At 36.8% G+C, this 19,000-nt stretch overlaps 3 protein-coding genes and 1 long non-coding RNA gene across 4 annotated transcripts; 2 read left to right on the top strand and 2 right to left on the bottom strand.

Moving 5' to 3' along the window:
* The first annotated feature begins 116 nt into the window (after window positions 1–116).
* Window positions 117–2,446, top strand: LOC149741434 (vesicle transport protein SEC20-like). Its single transcript, XM_089884112.1, has 5 exons — window positions 117–272; window positions 711–895; window positions 1,249–1,334; window positions 1,513–1,665; window positions 2,124–2,446. Exons 1-5 carry the CDS (start codon window positions 162–164, stop codon window positions 2,318–2,320), a joined length of 732 nt encoding a protein of 243 aa, XP_089740238.1. The 5' UTR covers window positions 117–161; the 3' UTR covers window positions 2,321–2,446.
* LOC149741435 (cytochrome c oxidase assembly factor SCO1-like) lies at window positions 2,387–3,730 on the bottom strand. Its single transcript, XM_089884107.1, has 2 exons — window positions 2,971–3,730; window positions 2,387–2,754 (listed from the first exon to the last, which is right to left on the bottom strand). Exons 1-2 carry the CDS (start codon window positions 3,592–3,594, stop codon window positions 2,503–2,505), a joined length of 876 nt encoding a protein of 291 aa, XP_089740233.1. The 5' UTR covers window positions 3,595–3,730; the 3' UTR covers window positions 2,387–2,502.
* A 1,478-nt stretch (window positions 3,731–5,208) lies between these two features.
* Window positions 5,209–14,661, top strand: LOC149741436 (max dimerization protein 4-like). Its single transcript, XM_089884133.1, has 6 exons — window positions 5,209–5,369; window positions 5,723–5,810; window positions 9,372–9,401; window positions 11,625–11,739; window positions 12,343–12,514; window positions 12,742–14,661. Exons 1-6 carry the CDS (start codon window positions 5,285–5,287, stop codon window positions 12,891–12,893), a joined length of 642 nt encoding a protein of 213 aa, XP_089740259.1. The 5' UTR covers window positions 5,209–5,284; the 3' UTR covers window positions 12,894–14,661.
* A 1,820-nt stretch (window positions 14,662–16,481) lies between these two features.
* LOC149741437 (uncharacterized) lies at window positions 16,482–17,668 on the bottom strand. Its single transcript, XR_016385647.1, has 3 exons — window positions 17,530–17,668; window positions 17,386–17,458; window positions 16,482–16,885 (listed from the first exon to the last, which is right to left on the bottom strand). It is a non-coding gene; the product is annotated as an uncharacterized LOC149741437 (long non-coding RNA).
* Window positions 17,669–19,000: the final 1,332 nt, after the last annotated feature.

Here is a 19,000-nt window from a genome sequence, read left to right on the forward strand (position 1 = left end):
TACTAAATTGCTAAAAACTGTAAAAAGCGTTGCTTTCTCAGATGAGCGAAATTGTGTTGTGCACCACGTCCGGGTTTTTCCCTACGTAAATCTAAATTTCCAATTTTTTTTAACAGCTGTTTTTACGTTGACGTTTTTCTGAATCTGATATTTTTACAATAATGAGTTGGGTAGCGCGAGTCAATCGAACCAACGACGTAACCAGTAACTCACCGGAGCAATGTAAAGATGATATTGTGAAATTAAACTGTGCACTAAAGGCTATAATACAGGTATGTTTTTATTGTAAATTTATATTATCTATTAATATATTAACTTTACTAAGTGATCTGTTTCTATCGATTTTTTTTTCAAATTTTTAGTAGTAATAACAAATCCACAAAATTGTGTAAGAGTGGCTTTGGGTCTCCTGTATATGATAATGTGATTCCTTTCAAAATACCTAATACAATATACTGAATTGTGGCTAACCATTTATATACTAATTTCTGCATGTTTAAACATACTAATTATTTAGTTTCTACTAGTAAGTTGTACAATACCAGTCATTTTATTTTAGTACATATAGCAGAAAATTCAGGTGATAAAGTCTGGTCTCAATTTATTTTTTCCCACTTTTGATGGTGTATACGACTGTCAACTATCATAAGATATTTGAATATTTTGCAATCTTGGTTTTTCATGGTCCCCAAAATCTTATATTTTCACAGGACATATGGGAGTGCAAGGGACCCGTGCTTGCTCTCAATGATTTGAACAAGGATGCACGAAGATTGGTGAATGAACTTCGATCTAAGATTTCTGAGCTTGATGAACTTGCAAATGTTGCCGATCAAGAACGAGTTCGACTCGATTTAAAAGAGGATGTTGAAAACCAAACAAAGCAACTCGAAAAGTAAGATTTTGTAATCTTTTTTTTTAGGTAAAAATGGTTTACATGATATTTATGATTATGTTGGGTAATATTCAATGGCAGTTGTAAAATTGATGTTTATTTTCAATTTAAAAGGTGAGAGTTTTATTTTTGTTTAGAAAAATAGGTTTTTATGATCTTTAATTTTTCACTATGTTAGATAATATAAAAGGACAGTTGTAAAAATGATGTTTAAATTGAATTTATCACTAACTGTAATGATTTTGGTTTACTTATACGTCATACACTCATACCTATATTGAAATACTATTAGGTATGCTTAGGAATTAACCCTTTATATACTGTATATTTTTCTACATATATTTCTGTTACAGCACACAAGCTACACTGCGTAAAGCAAATCTAACATGCAAACTTGCTATCGATAACAGAGAAAAAGATGCTTTGCTTGGATCAAGAGGTAAAATTCTTAAAAACTAGTATTAGCTAGTACAAATATAAAAAAATGAGTATATTTAACTAAATGATTTTTGGTACAGAATATATTATGTTATTAACCAAACTTTATGTATTTTAGGTTCACCAGTTTTATTCATTTTGTTATCTTCTTTATGACTGAATAACAACACAAATTTTAGAAACAAGGAATCAGCAGATTCGACATCGAAATACAGTCGCGAGTCGGCAAAATATAGCACAAAGTGCGAGTGACATCACTGAAAACTTACTTACTATCAGTAGAACATTAGACAACACAGTTCATCAAAGCTCCCATGCTCTTAACAGTTTAGGTTTGTATTTTGTATATATCCTAAGAGTATAAAGTAACCAGTATTTTAGTTGTATTTAAGATTTGACCCCAAGTAAATCAACTGATACACTGCTACTGCACAAATAGTTTATGCAAACATAAAACCAGGTTTTTTTACAAGTTTAAATACATTTTTGTTGGCGGTTAAGCTTTGATTTTAAGTTTGTATTTTGTCCTAATACGCACCATCCATTACATTAAACTTTATTACATAAGTTTAGTTTTTACTTTTAGTTTTTTTCAAAGGTTTAGTTTTTTTTTTGGTTTAAAGGTTTTTATGTGTTTAATGAATTCTTCATACTTGTAGCAAAGTATCACGGAATAAAAACAATCTACACTAAAAGTCTTTACTGCTTTGAGCAATGCTGCTCAAACAAAACTAGTATAAACTAGTCTAACATTTGTAACAGAGTTTAACATACATTTCTCTTTCTTCAGTTAGCTCATCAAAGACTGTTAAAGACACAGACACCGAACTAAAGAATCAAGCTGGATTGATACAAACTGGTCACCGTTTGCTCACCAAGTACAACAGGAGAGAATACACGGATAAGATTCTCATATTTCTCGCACTTGCATTATTTTTCTCAACTGTTTTGTATATTTTAAAACGAAGGTTATTTCCTTCTTTATGAAGCTGGGGGTAGTTAAACAATGTCTATTTTTGGAACTAGGTGCAATAACAAAGTAATACAAATGCATTGCTAAGAGCAGACATGGCTATTTATAAATAATAAAACATGTTTTAAAAACAATGCAAATCTACAGTTGTATGTGCTTGGCTCTTATTTAAACCATCTCTGAAAAAGCTTTTAATTCATGAATTTCTTTTTGATTTAAACATGGTAGCAGTTATAGTGGAAGCAATTTCGCCAGCAGATTTGTTTTGACCAAAATACTCGCAAAAGTCACCATCTGGATCTATGAGATACATTATTATAGTGTGGTCAACAAGATAGTCTGAATCATCATCTTTTGGGCCAGCTGAGTAATAAACTCTGAAAGCGTGAGAGGCTTTATCTACTTGTTCTCTGGTACCAGTTAACCCAACCATTAAGGGATGAAAATCCTGTAAAATAGATGTAACATGTTATTTCAATTATTATTTTGATTTTGCTGTTTTTATTGGTGAAGTGCTTCTGGATACTTTGTTTGAGAAAGGCTTTGTATAATAAGGTAGTAATAAAATTAAGACTCTTTTGAACTCATCTGCTTAGTTTAAATAGTCAGTGCTATTATATGAATTTAAGTATCGGGAATTTATGCACAACTATCCGACACTTACAGCAATATATGCTTTAACTGCCTCTGTGGTGTCTCTTTCAGGGTCAATGCTGATAAACACAGGTAGAATATCAGGAACATGTTGATTTCTGTTTACTGTGTCTACAACATTTCCCATTTTTTCAAGTTCTTCCGGGCAGATATCTGGGCAATGTGTAAAACCAAAATAAATAAGAATCCATTGCCCTAAGAAGTCCTTATTGGTTCTTAGCATTCCCGTGTGGTCAATGAGTTCAAAGTCGCCGCCTAATTCTGGTCTTCCGTAAGATTTTATCATTTCATTATCCACCTCTTTTTCCCTTTTGTTTTTATAGAATTTCATTGCAAGTACCATTATAGATCCACACGAGACCAGAAAGAGGACGCTTTTCCAGCCAATAGGGCTACCTGTTACCGTAGGTTTTCGCGGTGTTGGGATATCGGAAACATTACGTAGCGAACTTACGCTCCAAGAAACGCAAAGTGTTTGTGGTTTAGAATTATGAAATTTAAAAACGTTCCTCGATTGCCGTGTTAAGCTTATACTTCGTAAAGATCGTCTTTGGGCTTCTAAAAGGTTTGTTTGTCTGTGGTATAGTTGCCATGTGGGCGCTTTTCTGACAATTCGCAAACAAGCCCTATCCATTGAGAATATGTTTCTAAAATGCAAACGTGTAACAACCAAAATTTGGAATACCAAGTCATTATGATAAACATGTAAACTTAAGCTTTATAACGTCAAAAACAATTGTATTGACCTTTCTTTTTGATATTATATATTCCTAACAGACCAACTGCAAAATTACTTCACTACTCCCCAATTAAAGACAAAAAAACTTATACTGTCGATATACTATTTCTATTTTGTCACGATTTGATATTTTATAGACATCTAAAAAATCAAAATATCAACAACATGTTTTTCTAAAAGAAAGTTTGTGACAGCTTTCGACTGACGATTTTCTTTAAATCAAACACAATAGGGGTAATGTAAAAACGATAGTATGAATATAAATATTCTTTTCCAATATCAATATATATCGCCTATCGGTTTACTTATTGCTACACTTAATATCTCTACGTGTGATAAATGCATACCGTTAAAAATGCTTCACAGCTAGATGTTTTACGTAATATTTGGTGCCGTGAATATAGCCATATGCTTTCTTCAAGGGTTGACTTACCCGCCGTATGTCTGAAGTAGTATTTGAAGACCTCACATTGTGGTGGTTAGTCTAGAAAATGGCAACAACTGATAAATGTCTTGGACTACGGAATTATAAATATACAAGAAAAATGTTGAAAGGTTAATACAACGTTTTGACGTCAAATAGTTGTACTCTTGAGGCACTTTTAGGATTTATATTGCTTTTGTATTAGAAAAATTTCAACAGTTCGTAAAATTTGTCAAATATTTTATCACGATCGAACGTTGTTATCTTCGATTCGCGTGTGACCTTGTAATAAAAGCGACCGAACGTCTCAGACGGCAGGAGATCTCGTGAAAACTTGAGCTCTGCATTCTATTCACTAAAGACATGTGAAGCACACATGGCACTTCAGCACGCACAACGCTGCAAGCTGATTGGTCAATCCGCTGCGCGTCACTCAGTTCTTTGTTTAGATGAAAAGAAAAAGGCACCACGCAACCATAACACGGACGTCAGGCGTTGCTGAATTTGTGGACATGTCGTGTTTTCAAACGGTATTGAAGTGTTCTGCCCGTTGTCGTTGCGCTCATGCGTCCGAAAGAACGTCGCACCCATTAGAATATATACGTTCTGAATTATTTTGTTCAAACGTTCGCTATGCTGTAAACGTAGGTTCTTTTCGACGTAGTTGTTTACAGTTCTTACCCCACAGATACAGTTATAACAGTCATGGTTATGTAGTTCGCCACTTTTTCATCATAATCAAATACGATGTAAGTCCGGTAATGTCCATCAGCGCACCATAGAGCGTAAGGTTTTCAAATTGTACAGTTTACTATATCGGTGCGTTTATGCAGTCGGCGCTTTTGATAGAAGAGAATTGTCTTTTGGTTGATATATAGCCACGTTGGCAGTCCCTTGAGAACCATGTTTAATTATGTATATCTATAGGTTGCGCTCTGTATGCAGCATGTTTGGCTACCAATTTGCACTCATATTCCAACCATATTATAATACCAGGCAGTTAGTATCATAATGTTTTGCCTAACATAGTAATACCATGTCTTTGTTTAAAAGAGGAACTTGTTTTATTTGGTTTACCCTATTGACATCCATTTTCTATTTTCCATTTTAGTGTAACCTGTAATTGTAAGTTGTGTTTGTAGTTTTACGCTGCCTGATACCATGTTGAAAGGACTTCAAATTGGAAAAGTTGACTTGTTGCTGCAAGCTGCAGAATTCCTGGAAAACAAGGACAAACGAGATCGAGGTCAGTTTAATCTGCTGTAAAATTGTTGTTCTATTTATTGTTCCACTGTATTTTACTTTACCTATGCTGTATTGTAAACTATATGGCGTCAAAAATGTTGTACTCTGGTTAAATCACACATATCATTTTCATGATGTTTTTTTAGTTACAAGTTTTATTGAACATATGTGTTTCAATTCCCTGGGAGGTTTGTTAAACAGACCGAAAAGATTAAACATTTATAAACAGTATGTTCATTATACACTGCATGTGGCTAGGTCTGTTATTGAGATTGCCTTATGGTTTAAGCAAACTTTGACTAATGACTTTTAAATGAGTATTATTAACTAACATTTTGTTTGTTTTTCCTGCAGAAACTGAGCATGGATATGCCACACCTGCATATAGAATTGGTCAAAACTTCAGAACTAAGGTGAAAACTGTAAGAAGATCTCAAAACAGGTATGTAAACTGATATGTTTGCTTTTAGGTTAGCCAAGTTTACAGTACATGAACAGTACTGTTCTGTTTTGGTGGTAATTCTGATGTTGTTTTCAGTTTTCACAATACCATAAGGTTAATCTTACTTTTTTAATTGTTCTGCTTTAAATTCAAACAGCAGGCTTTTTGTTAAGGAGAAAGGGTTTTTTTAATTTTGAATATGTACTCTTGACAAGCTCTGCAACATGACCCTTGTTGTTCAGCCAATTGATCTATTTAAACCAAGGAGCTTGTATGATAGCCTATCATATTTCATAAGTGGTAAATGGGCACCTGGAAATAAATACATCAAATCAACACATAGGCATATCTTTCACTTTTGGTGTTTTGTTTATTATGTTTGAAAATTCAAGTTTACTATAGTTTTTCCTTGGGTCAGCACATTCCATCAAGGGAAGACCATGAATGTTTACCGCAACATTTCAGTAACGGCTGCCCACCTTGCGCAAACAGCAATGTAGGGCCTGAACATTAAACTAGTTTCGTCTCACACACTGGTGTAAAAAGGCGTGTCGGGACAAGCACATGCGCGAGAATTTCTCTGTCGCGTCAACGGCCGTAGGTTGCTATCTTATCCAAGCTTAACGCTGCTGTCAATACGACGCAGTTGCTTGTAGATCAAAATATCGGTATTGGAGAAGTTATGGTTCGAATGTCGCCGTCGGCTATGGCTTGCGTATCTGCAGGGGGTGTTAAAGCAACCGGTTGTTTTGTTTCATTGCCCATCGTTATTCTTTACAGCGCAGTAAATTGTACGCCCCATAAGGTTCTCACATCAAGCATGTTTGCAATCAATAGAACAACGAGGCAGAACGACCAACGGTTGCTCGTTCGTAATATAAAGGAAGTGGCTATTATAATATGACGTCGTGTCACGAACAAGTGACGTATCTGCATCTTATTTGTGGGCGAGGCTTGTATCACAACCAGACCAAAGAAGGCTGCTTTGTGTTTGTCGTCTCCCAAATACATCGCATTGCTTATTTTTTATACTGGTGAACGCATTTTCTTACGTGAATGTGTATATACCGCGGCTCAACATGGTGTGCATCATAGTCACTCTCTGCGAGTGTTTCCACCGCTAAATTCGTTTAATCGGAAAACAACAGGGTTTTATCATCACATCAACCGTTTTGGTATCACTGCTGCTCGGTGGGCGTGCGACGTCATTGGTTCCTTTTCCGCCATGTGACGCACATGTTCGGGCACACGTGTGCAGGTAAACCAGGTGATACAAGCTGCCGTTTTGGGTTTATTGAACCGCAGTGCTATTCTCATGGCGCACGAACCCGTACGACCCCTACGTAGATCAATACCAGCTTGATTCAGAACAGATGTCAACGCCATTGCTTTATGAGACTAAGATTCGAGTTGTTGTACGCACAAAAGAGAGACGCCGAGTTTTCTACGTCATGCCGAAGTTTTATTGTAACCAGCGGTTAGGTTTCAATCGGAATTCTCATTCGGGCCAAACATTCAAGGAATTTTTAACCTAAAGTGCAGTACCCCTTTACCAAACGCTGGTGTTTTTCACTTTATTTGTTTTCACATCCGACATCCCCTGTTGAGAATTTTCGCAAGCGTATAATCTCAACATTGAAACTTGACACGGCGTCTCCGCTTCCCTCGTCTCTCTACAGTGAAACCGGAAATTAAATGGGCTGGGTCTAGTAATGGCCGCTTCCCTGGCGAAGCGACATCGCCGAAACTGCGGTTACCACTTTAGACTTAATTAAGGCAATGAACGCGGGTCGACGCCTGTTATTAAATTGGTAGAACAACTCAGTCGTAAACGTGACGGCCACGTGTATGGTTCTAATTCCGAAAGTGATGATGGCTGTAGCCCTCCAACTGCGCTCGTAAACGGCAGACGCGTATACAAACCGCCCGCGGCTACACTGCATGTGAACATTGTTTCGCTTGCAGTTTTTTGTTCTCGGTGTATTTACGATTGGCCAGCAAAGATCGCTTTCGATGTTTTAATTGTTTCGCTTCTCTTTGTAAATCTTTGATGTTCACCGCCGTCCTATTTTCGCAATTAGTCAGTTTCAGGACCGTCCAGATCCATAATCATTATACGCAACTAACACTAACCACTTGGCCCACCTGAATAGGATTGACTCATGTTGATTGTACCCACGTGGCACCACACGATTGGGCGCGTATATCTATACCTTCTACGTATTTCCTTAACGTATATATGACGTCACGCGTTCATAGTTCTACATCTCTAGGTGCTAATCGAGGTGACTTTACACTGAGTGTGACCTTCTGGCCTTTGTTCGACTAACCAGTAATCTACTTCTCCACAATAGAAAAATAAAGTGTTTGCCTTTTCGTATTTGTATTGTTATGCGTGTATTTGCACACGCTGCCACACGTAATGGTGTGCGCTGGTGCAACATTGTACTTTGCTATTTGAGTTCCTAAATAGAATAAAGTAAACATGAAACAGAAAGACGTTTTTCTCCATGCAAATACTCCCATCACAACAATGGCGACCGAGAATTAGGTTTCGATACCTACGTGTGCTTGCCACGTATAGTCGTAATATATCATATTATCAGTTACGCTAGCTGTATCATGTGCCCTGGAAACCCGTTCTGTCGCAAGACCAAACCATAAACAAGTTCCCCATTTCGGTGCGTAGGTGGTAAACTCCCCTGTGCGGGATTTGTGTACCGAGCATTTTGTGTATTGAGATGGCTGGCGCAATGGTAAATTCCGCCTCGTTGTTTGCATATTACAGCGTAATATTGGAGCTGGTCACGCAACAACAAAAATTCACTCATATCCGTAACGCAGTAGCCGACTACATAAAGCTAAAGCAGATCGCCCACACGTAATTAACTAACATCCAGTTCATTATGATGATTGGAATAAATGCGTCACACACTAATATTAAACATAAGGACGAATATACTGCTGATCGAACGTTGCGCGTGATATTTTATCACAAGTTGAACATGTAGCGTGTTGAAACGCACCACTTTTCGAAAGAACTGTACCCGAATCTTAAAATATATGGTTTCTTTCGTCACTACGAAATGACCAGTGTGAAACAGATGCTTCCCTGCTCATTGACAATGTCCCAGCTGTTGAAAAGCCCGGGTGTTCACGCCCTATTACAAAACGCTGATTATATCGGTCTACCATACCCCGTGTCATCACATCTTACAGTATTTTATTGTTTGCACTGCGTTAACGGATGTTATTGTTATCAGTTGAATGTCTATCGTTTCCTGTCCGTTTTGTGTCCGCATTACAACGTGTTATAACGTGTTACAAGATGCGCATGTTCTGCTTGCGTAATCCTATAGTTATTTAATCTCAATTTAGTTCCTCTTTTTTATTAGTTCCTTCTAATCACAGCAGGCTTATCGGCTTGGTTAAGTAACGCTGGTACGAATTCATTTGTCAGCGGATATTTTCAATTTAAACACTCCCGCTTTTATTATGTATTACAATATATTTTAAGTGCATAGTGCTGACTGACGTTTAATTTATTTCTTTTCGTTTCAGAACATCGCACAACGAGCTGGAAAAAAACAGGTGGGCATATGTAGTTTTATTTACGTGTATTGTTTGGCTGTGTTGTCAGGTGTGGTAACCACAACGCATGCTCACTTTGACTGCTGTCATCTTATAATTAATGACCTTACATTTTAACCACGGGGTTTGCACTACTTGTGTTGTATTTATATTGAAATTTCACCACACACGTGATACTGACTTTATGACCATATTGCTTTTCTGGGGGCCGCCATCTTGTCACATGGTTTCCACGTGAATAAGCGACGCTTGTGACGTCACAATACGCCTCTCCCTTTGGCCTCTTCATTGTCGAGAATCCGACGCTATTGATTTGCTGAACAAACCATAGAGAGTGACTATTTGGCTTCGGTTATTAATTAGAACAACTCGCTTGTATTGAAGAAACCTTGTTTTCATTGTAACATTTCAGTGTTGACCAATAGTTTTTCAATTCAAATATTAAAAACGACACACAATTTATTTACTTAACAAAAATCAATCGTATCAGTGTGTCACATATACCCGAACATTCTAATTCTTGAATGTTTTAAAAATCATCTGGAAACACTGGCGACCTCAACAGAAGTTGGCAAGCGTGGCACCATTGTCCGCTGCTACCTACGCTCTTGCCCCCCTATTCAACACAGTGCGCGCCTTTCTTTGGCTGTTTTTAAATAGGTCAATAACACCTTGGCAACAAAGGGTACCCCTCGGTATTTATGAGTGTATTGCGCGTATTGTGACACTTACAGTGTTGCGTAATTTCGTTTAAGATGAAGAACGTGTCGTTCGGTCTTACTCTTCAATTAAAACCTTTCCATGAATTAACTTGACCATAATTAGCCCACATTATCACTTTGATGTCCAAACACGTTATCCCGGCACTTAACTGTAATTTCGCTGCCATAGCACGAAAACAACTTAGCGGAACTGGAAAGTTCGCTGCGCTCGTAAACAATTCGTAAACCGTCACTCGCTGGAAATCGTAGATAGTAGACCATGGCCTTGACGTCATCAAGAAGTCGATAAACAGGTTGCACGTGCAGCGAGTTCATGCTGTTTACCAACTTTTCGGCCATGTTCATATAACCCGTGGCCAACATTGGCTAAATTTAACCTCGGCCGTTCCTGGTTGTATAACACAGCCTGCATTGATCGAGGTCGGGTAATTGGTCACCTGAGAAAACAATGACTTTACCGGCACAGGCAGCGATTTAAAGTCTCCGGTCGTGCGGTATCTCATATTTTTATCTCCGTAGGAAACCGCGCGGCATGTTAGGTAGCTCTAGCGTTCTTGCCCGCCTCAAAATATTTGCCGCCTGAATCCGTTAAGTTCCGGATGGCAGCGCGCGAGCGAAAACAAGCGCATAGTAACCCTGCGAGTTCAACCTTGCGGCGACCTACTTGTCTCCAAGCTTGCACGGTCGAGCGGCCGCCACTTTTAACGTTCCTCTTGGCCGCCGCGATATTCGAGCATAAACACGTTCGAACTCAAGTGCCGTCGCTTTCCACGATCGCTAAATTTAGCGTCGGCCAAGTGGTTTGTTGTTGCCACGTGTCTCTACGCTTCTAGATACCGCTTGGGTATTTCAATTACACATTCCCCTTAAATGGAGTCTGTAGCGTCGAAAGAATGACCGGTCCACCGACAATGGTGACGCCGTGTATAAACAACGTCCAGGGCACGCTGGGCGTGGTTACTCAACTCAAGCAAGCGCTCGACCAATCGGACGCTCCGATTTTCTTCGCCGTAGTTTAGGACGAACAGCTGATTGCCTCTCTCGTTTATTCTCTTTTTTCTCTTCATCGCAGCACGCTGTATCCGCTCGCATCTCTCTCTTTCATTGTTTGCATCGCATACTTAGCTAGGACTTCCTCGATCGCTCTCAAAGCAAGCCACTGAGCCATAGAAGCCACATTTCCTATGTTTTTAACTGTGATGGCTTCCAGCGTTGCAAGTCTGCATTCTTTTGCAGCCAGAAACTGTTTATTATTCTGAATTGCACTAACCCATAATCTATCCCATAACTAACATAACAATCTCTTACATGATTTATCTGATATATCTTACACAATCCATTTAATTTTAAAATCCACACTGGTGTTTACATGCATTGTTGTATACCTTAAAAGTTTTACTTCCAAGTTAAATTGCAGCCAAAATTTAATCTAAATTTAAAGTATGTATTTATAATCAAAACAAAAACAGAACTATATATAATATTTTTTCTTTTTATTTAGACGTGCTCACTTGCGTAACTGCCTTGATGGGTTAAAAGCAATTGTCCCTCTCAACCAAGATGCAACCCGCCACACCACACTTGGTTTACTCACACAAGCCCGAGCTCTCATAGAGGTAATTACAGAATTACAGATGTTACTAGCTCAAATCTAATTGTTTTAAACACCTTATACCCTTTTACAAAATAAAATTTTGACAATTACTTAATAATTGTAACTTTGCCTTTACCTACACTGCATGTAAGTTATATGCAGTAAAATGCCCTGGTTAGAACGCTCTTCTTAGGAAGTATTAATGTTTCAACAGTTTTTAATATATATATATAGCTTTTAAAGTCAAGACTCCAGTTTTCCCTAAGTATGCTGTTCCCTTGGGCAAGACACTTAAAGGTCATTGCTCTAACCTAGTAATCACAAATAGATTTTCCAAATTGTCAAATATATGGGTATCCCAGAAGTCAGGCAGCATTTAGATTTCTAAGAAAATAAATTAGAATATCCCCTTTGTTAATCAAACCTAACATATAACATAACAGCTGAAATTCTTTACCATCGGCATTATTAACACAATTCTCTTTATAAAACTGTCTGTTATTAACAAAATTGAGATTTAGCTGTATTCTTATAAAAAAATCTACATGGTTCTTAAGTTCTTGAACACCATGTATATAATATCTTACCTCACCCACACCAATACAATAACTCGTCTGATTTTTAGAACTTAAAGCATGAGAGGCAGGCGGTTATTTGCGAGAAGACTCGATTGGAAGAACACGGAGCATTGCTACGTCATCGACTTCATCAGTTGGAGATCTCCCGTCGCAGAAGAGACTCGACTGGCTCTTCCTGGTCTTCTGGAAGATCAGAGTCATCTAATGATTCTGATAAAGGTAAGAATTTTAGAAAATTATTTCATTTTGACCTTTCAGTTAGTTTTGAGGGTAATGGGCTAATCCTGCCCAAAATTCCACATACAGTGAAATGAATCAGTTATTGTATATAATTTGACTGGTTGGATTTGCCCCAGTTTCTGAGATGTTTTTTAGGAAAATTGTTTTTGGTTGGATTTTTTTTCTGGTTTACATTCTGTGTCTAATGTTTAACCCAATAATTTCAGATGAAGAGATCATTGACGTGATGGACTGCAGTGAAGCTTGTGAGAGTTTGCACGCTTTACAATCATCGGTCCGACCCAACCTGATAACAATAAACGTGCCGAAAGCACTGAGCCTCTCAACACGAGTGAAACAAGCCAAAATTGCCACATAATCCGCCGGGCACCTCAAGAGACACTGCTGTGTTCTATTTCGACTTTCCTCTCAGTACGGGTGTTTTTAGACAAATTCTTAGCTTAAATTTCGCAGCATCTATTTTAATTCGACATGCTAGAAAAAATCTGAAATTCGGTGCCAGTTTTTCTCGCTGGAGAGGAAATTTTGTCAACAGTCAAACACGTCTCAAAAGGTTCTTACCGGTAGAATCCCTACCTCTCTGGTAATTTGGTCAAAGAAAATTCTGACTTTTGCATAAATAGGCACACCTTCCAAGGTGCTGGTATTCATTGGAATTCAGTTTTTAAAAACAGCGATTTCTTTAATTAGATTTAATTTTGCACCTCAAAATGTTGTCCAGCATTTGTGAACTACAATGCTGGTCGAAACTTTTCAAAAAATCCATATTTTTCAAAAAACAAATCTTTTTAAATAGTCACCACTGTGACACTAAACGCCGCGAAATTTTATCTAAATTCTATTTTTGTGCTGATTATTGTTAAATTGCACGCGACAACTGAGCAAAACGTCACACCCAATGACCATGAGCTTTAAAAATTCGCAAATTCCAATCAAAACAAGTGTACTTTGGCCTTGAAAAATTATGCAAGCTTGAAACAAAAACTTCATTCAATTTCTTATCAATCCCTGTGATATTCAGGGCTGTGACAGCTATGCATTAACATTACACGACTAAAGCTCATAACAGAGCGGCTTTCTTGTTCCCAGCCCTCTAACTTCCATTCAATTTGACGTCTAAACATGCAAAAATGGAGTTTTTACTGTCTCGTTCGTACTGTGGCTCTAAATTGAAACCACCATGCATATATCGCATACATTTGGTGTTAGCCCGCCAGCATACCTGCCCATTATGCTTGCGCAATATATTTGTAAATTTTAACCTTTTCTGCGGCTTTGGATTTACCTGTGTAAGACTTCTATTGATGCTAAGATCTTTCTCTCTGTGTGTATGTGTGCATATTTTGATTAATTTATTTCGCGTCAAATTTAATGAAATTTTTATTTAAAATGGAAACTGTTATTGAGAGCACGCTCTCTATTTTTCTGTGTGTAAAATGTGTCTCTCACTGGAACGAGAGTGTATTCGTAAACTTATTTAAACTCTATTTTTTGATATGTAAACCTTCACAAATCCCTGTGTGTACATTCTATATGTTTCTCTCGTACATAGCGTGATATATATGTGCTCTGTAAATTTTGCGAGTCATGCATGGGAATCGCTATTGGTAAAAAGGTTAAAACTGTACTCAGGTATACAAGTTTCACTAGTGTTGTAAACAGTTTTCATGCGATTTTCCTTCATTACCAGCCTGAACCCCTCCCCCCCTCTCACCCAGCCCCATAAACATAATCACCCTTTTCTCATTGTCCCTTCGAAGCTTAATATGAAGCATATTTTCACACGTTATATCCGCAATGGGTCCTACAATGTTTCTCGCACTTCTGTGCTTCATTTTTCACGGACCTTTTTTTAAAATTCCACCTGTACCATAGTAATATATTATATAGCTCTATATTCTCTCGTTGAAATTAACTTATTCGCGAGTTTTGCTTTTTTCCTTTGAAATTCCATAACCCTAACCCCCCGATTTGATTTCCGTTGTTTGTAATGATATCTATACTGTATATAGCACTACTGTACATATACATACTTTGTCTCGTTTTATTCTGTACTGATTGTAACAATATTGCCGCATCGAAAGCATAAAATTTTATTTCAGTAATAAAACCACTTTTGCATTGCACCCTAGACTGTTGTAAATACATAGAATTTTAAGACAGTCAAGCAGACCAGCTTACGGTAAATAAATTGATTTTTTAGACAACCGTCATAAAATCATGTAACTATAGCACTTGGCTATTATTAAAATAGAATGAATAAAATTAAAAGGTAAATATAAAATTTATTCGTAGGTGTCAACGGTACCACGGCCCGTAGTAAAACGAGTAGAGACATGAATTGAATATAATTTGCTTTATACTCGTGGGCAATGGTAGTCGTTATATTACGGGTATTCTCTTATAGCCTCTTGCTCGCTTACGATTAACCACGTATTTAACATTGTGGGTTATTTTTTATGTGTGGCTTATAATTTGGACAACCCGTTAGTGACCACTGGGTTGGAGCAATTGCCATTACGTGTATTTCCCAAGGACACATACGCCCACAATAATAGCAGAGACCAGTCTTGAACTAATTACCTCTTGGTTAGAGGCCGGCGCACTTTGCCACAGCTTCGGGAAAAAATAGTTTTTCAATATATAAGGCCTTTTGTTAATCAATTTGGTGCATTTGTTAATTAAACAGCTCAAAATTTAAGCGCATGAAATATTCCAGCGTTGTTTGCTTTAATTATACTTTCTGAAAACCGTTTAAATCCAGGTCGTCTCTAATTATTATCCCCTCGCCTTGCGTGTGCCTTTTTCTTTTGCACGCCCGAACCTGCGTGTCGTTCGCATTTGCTTCAAGTCCTTTTTAGATCATATAGAAGGTAGATTGTAGTGTAATAGTATTTCTAACTTGTATAGCTGCTTAATTAGAGTTTAAGTATTGGCGGTAAAAGCTAGATTACGTGTCAGTATACTTTTACAGTTTTACAAGATTGTTATGTATTTGAAGAAGTTTTCCTATTTTGTGCCTTATGTCTATAAGTTGTTGTACAGTCAGTATCTTGTTTAGACCACGACAGGCGTTGTAAATAACCTGTATACTACTGCGGGGTAAGATAAATACCGTTAGCACATAATATATTCCGGGGAACGATGAATATCATAATATATTCGTATTTTTCCCAGTTGGGTTTAGAACGATTAACAACGTTATATGAATGTCGTGAGAATACGGTTATATAATTCCATAAATATTCTTTGTTATAACTACTCAATGAGACGATAAAAGACAATGAAAACACCAATCACCTTATTACCCCAACAGAATACAGTATGGTGGGGAAAGATGGGACACATTTTCATTATATTTTCTGGTCCATTTGGTAGTAAAAAAAATCAAAAAATTATGAAACCGTATTTTCACGACTCACTCCAGGCCGTTGTTAGTCTTTTAAAACACGGTCAAGATATTTAAATATTATGTGCTAAAGGTGTCCCGTCTTCCCCCAGCACTCTCTACTCCATAGAAGTGTACTACTTCACCTATTATGTCAAATCTAGCCAAGTGGTTACGACTCTGAATGAATGTTATAACTTGTATGGCTGTTAAAATATAAAACTTGTTTTTGATAATTACATTTAATACTGTACAACTGATGTTTATTGAAAGGGTGCGGCAATATACAGTGTCAAATACAATCGGGTTTTGTTCTTATCATAAATACGACTGTAAAACGAATTTAAAAAGTAAACATGTGTTTGGGTCTTGCTTGTATATACACGAGAAAAAACTATGATTTGGACTTCTATACGTATGAAACAAATTTTATCAAAATATGAAAAAAATATGTTATCGTTTTATAAAAAAAAGGATTTATATTTAATTTGAAATAGGTTTACTTGCGATTTCTAACGAATTCTTATTTTATACTCATTGAAAATGTTTATATATACAACGATCCGAGCTATTGCGACAAGCTTTAAGTTTATATACATTACATATACGGCGATAGGCCAATTTGGTAAAATAATTGTTCACGAATATTCTTCAATTAATGAAATATACAAAGTGCATTCGGTCCAAGTCTTGCATGGATTTAAAATTCTTTTTGCTCGTTTGATTTGATTGACGTGTCATTCTCGATAAAGAGTTCAGTTGACGAATTCGGCAACTGCGAGATGGCGCTCGCGGTGGTATTTTCAACTCGAGCATTATTTGAGCTTCTGCTTTGAAGCAGAATACTGACGAATTGGAAAAAGCAAAAGACGCAATGCTCGTCCCCCGCTTGTGCATTGTATTTTCCACAAGCCTCACAGTTATTAGCGTCTGTCTTGTCCTTTTCACGCCAGCCAAGTGTACTGAAATGTAAATAAATCATCAATGGCGCCTTAATGCATTTGGGTTTAGGTGATATCACTAGACAGGATAAAGTGGTTCATGTACATTTCAAATGTCAATAGAAAATACCTTCAGTATCACTTTTTGAGATAAATTAAACGTATTGAAAAAAAACGATAATAATAGATATTTATATGTTCATTGGGATTTATACTGAGCCATAAACATGGGGAAGAAATATGCGATAGGGTTGAAGTTATTCGCTTTTTGACCTGTACTTTTATCGGAAAGTGTTTTAAGCGATCAAATATAATACTGTACAGTAAGATCGAAAATGGATATACAGTTACTTCATCATCATGGGCCATCTTACCGGAACCTATATACTCTAATTATCTAATATAAAAGAGTACAGTCCCTTAAGTTTTGCGCACCCATGCAGACTACATTAAATTTCTCGGTTCAGCATGCGGTTGTTTCATATTAATCATTAACAAGAAATAGCTTTTACTAAACTTACCTGAATGGATGCGCCATTGTTATATTCAAGTTTATTGTTGTTATAAATGTCAAAGTCCAATGGGTTACGAATTCTGCGGAAAATAAACATTTCGTAAAACGTTGATAAGATTAGCTTATAGTGTACTGGTATTATTAAACTTACATTTTATTTTCTGTTTTTTTTTGGTTGCATGTAAGAAGTCTATCTCAGCATACAGTCGTCCCAGGGTTCTTTGCACTTTTTGACTTCAGAAAAGTCGGGTTTAAACAATCCAGCAGTAAATGGTTTGTTGATAGAACTGTTGTTCATTCTATACAGGCACACGCCTCTTCGTTTTCAAATGCAAAAATTGCGTTTTATATTAAAGTTTTTGCTTTAGTAGTTGACTACTTGTACTATAGTACAATAAATCTGTAATAATAATTATTTCGTGGTTAAAAAAGTTGCCTTTTAAAACTAGAAAGCGAGTTGCCAAAGCATAAATTCGTTCTCATAATTTGCGACTGTTGCGTATTGTAGGCTGGGAGCTAACTAGCTTGTGCCAAAGCCTGCTTTTGCAGCCATATTTATAGACCTTATGTGTTGCGCCACGTATAGCCTTATTATAGCAGCATGATTACTTGTTTACATAAAGCGGACGAGACTTTTTAATATATAAGCACTATAATGTATTTCGACTATAAGGGTAAATATACCGTTGCGCAAAAAAAACAAACATTTCATCGACGAATTAGATTAGATAATGAGCTGCCACCTAATGCTTATAAAGTTTGCAGCGTATGCCGTTTTTGTTTACCATATCTAACACATGATCATAACAAGTCTCAATCTATATACACCATGTGTATTTACACAATTATATAATGTGCTGTGTTTCACCATCATGACAGCGGAAATACTTAGTTCTAACCCTATTGATCTAGTCTAGTTTATAAAACTCTACACACCACAAACAAAATACATGTAATTTACTTACATAAACTCCAAAAAAACTCAACAGTAGTAAAATCCAACTTTACACATGCGTATGCATACGCACAGATAACGATACGGCAACTTTTACGACGGCGGAATACCGGATTAACGACCAATATAGCCATATAAATTTACCCATGCTGCACAGTATGTATGATTCATACAATAGGTCAATGCCTTTGCAATATTAAAGAGCAATGTAACCATTATTTGAATATTTCTTGGTCGTTTTATTTTTCTGCTTTGCATTAACACGTTTGTTATGCATTACTTGCTTATAACCTAACAACAACATTTGTTACGTCAAAAAGCAAATAAGAAACACCATAGAGTTTGTGGGAACTCAATATGAGGTTCTTATTTTGTTACCAAACAATACGAATTTTGTTGTCTTGTTTATTATAGTGGGGCGGGAGAAGACGGGGCACTTTTAGTACATAATATCTAAATATTCTAATCGTGTTTTAAACAATTAACAACGGTCTAAGGACGTTGTAAGGATACAGTGTTATAATTCTTTAAATGTTCTTTGTTTACTTCCAGATGGGACAAGAAAATAGGATAAAAAAGGGCCCATCTTCCCCCATCCTACTATATATTATCATTTCATACAAGGTAGTTGTATTTGGTAACTATATCTATATAATGTGTTATAAAA

Source organism: Ciona robusta, chromosome 1, assembly GCF_009617815.1.
Source record: "Ciona robusta chromosome 1, ASM961781v2".
Taxonomy (NCBI): domain Eukaryota; kingdom Metazoa; phylum Chordata; class Ascidiacea; order Phlebobranchia; family Cionidae; genus Ciona; species Ciona robusta.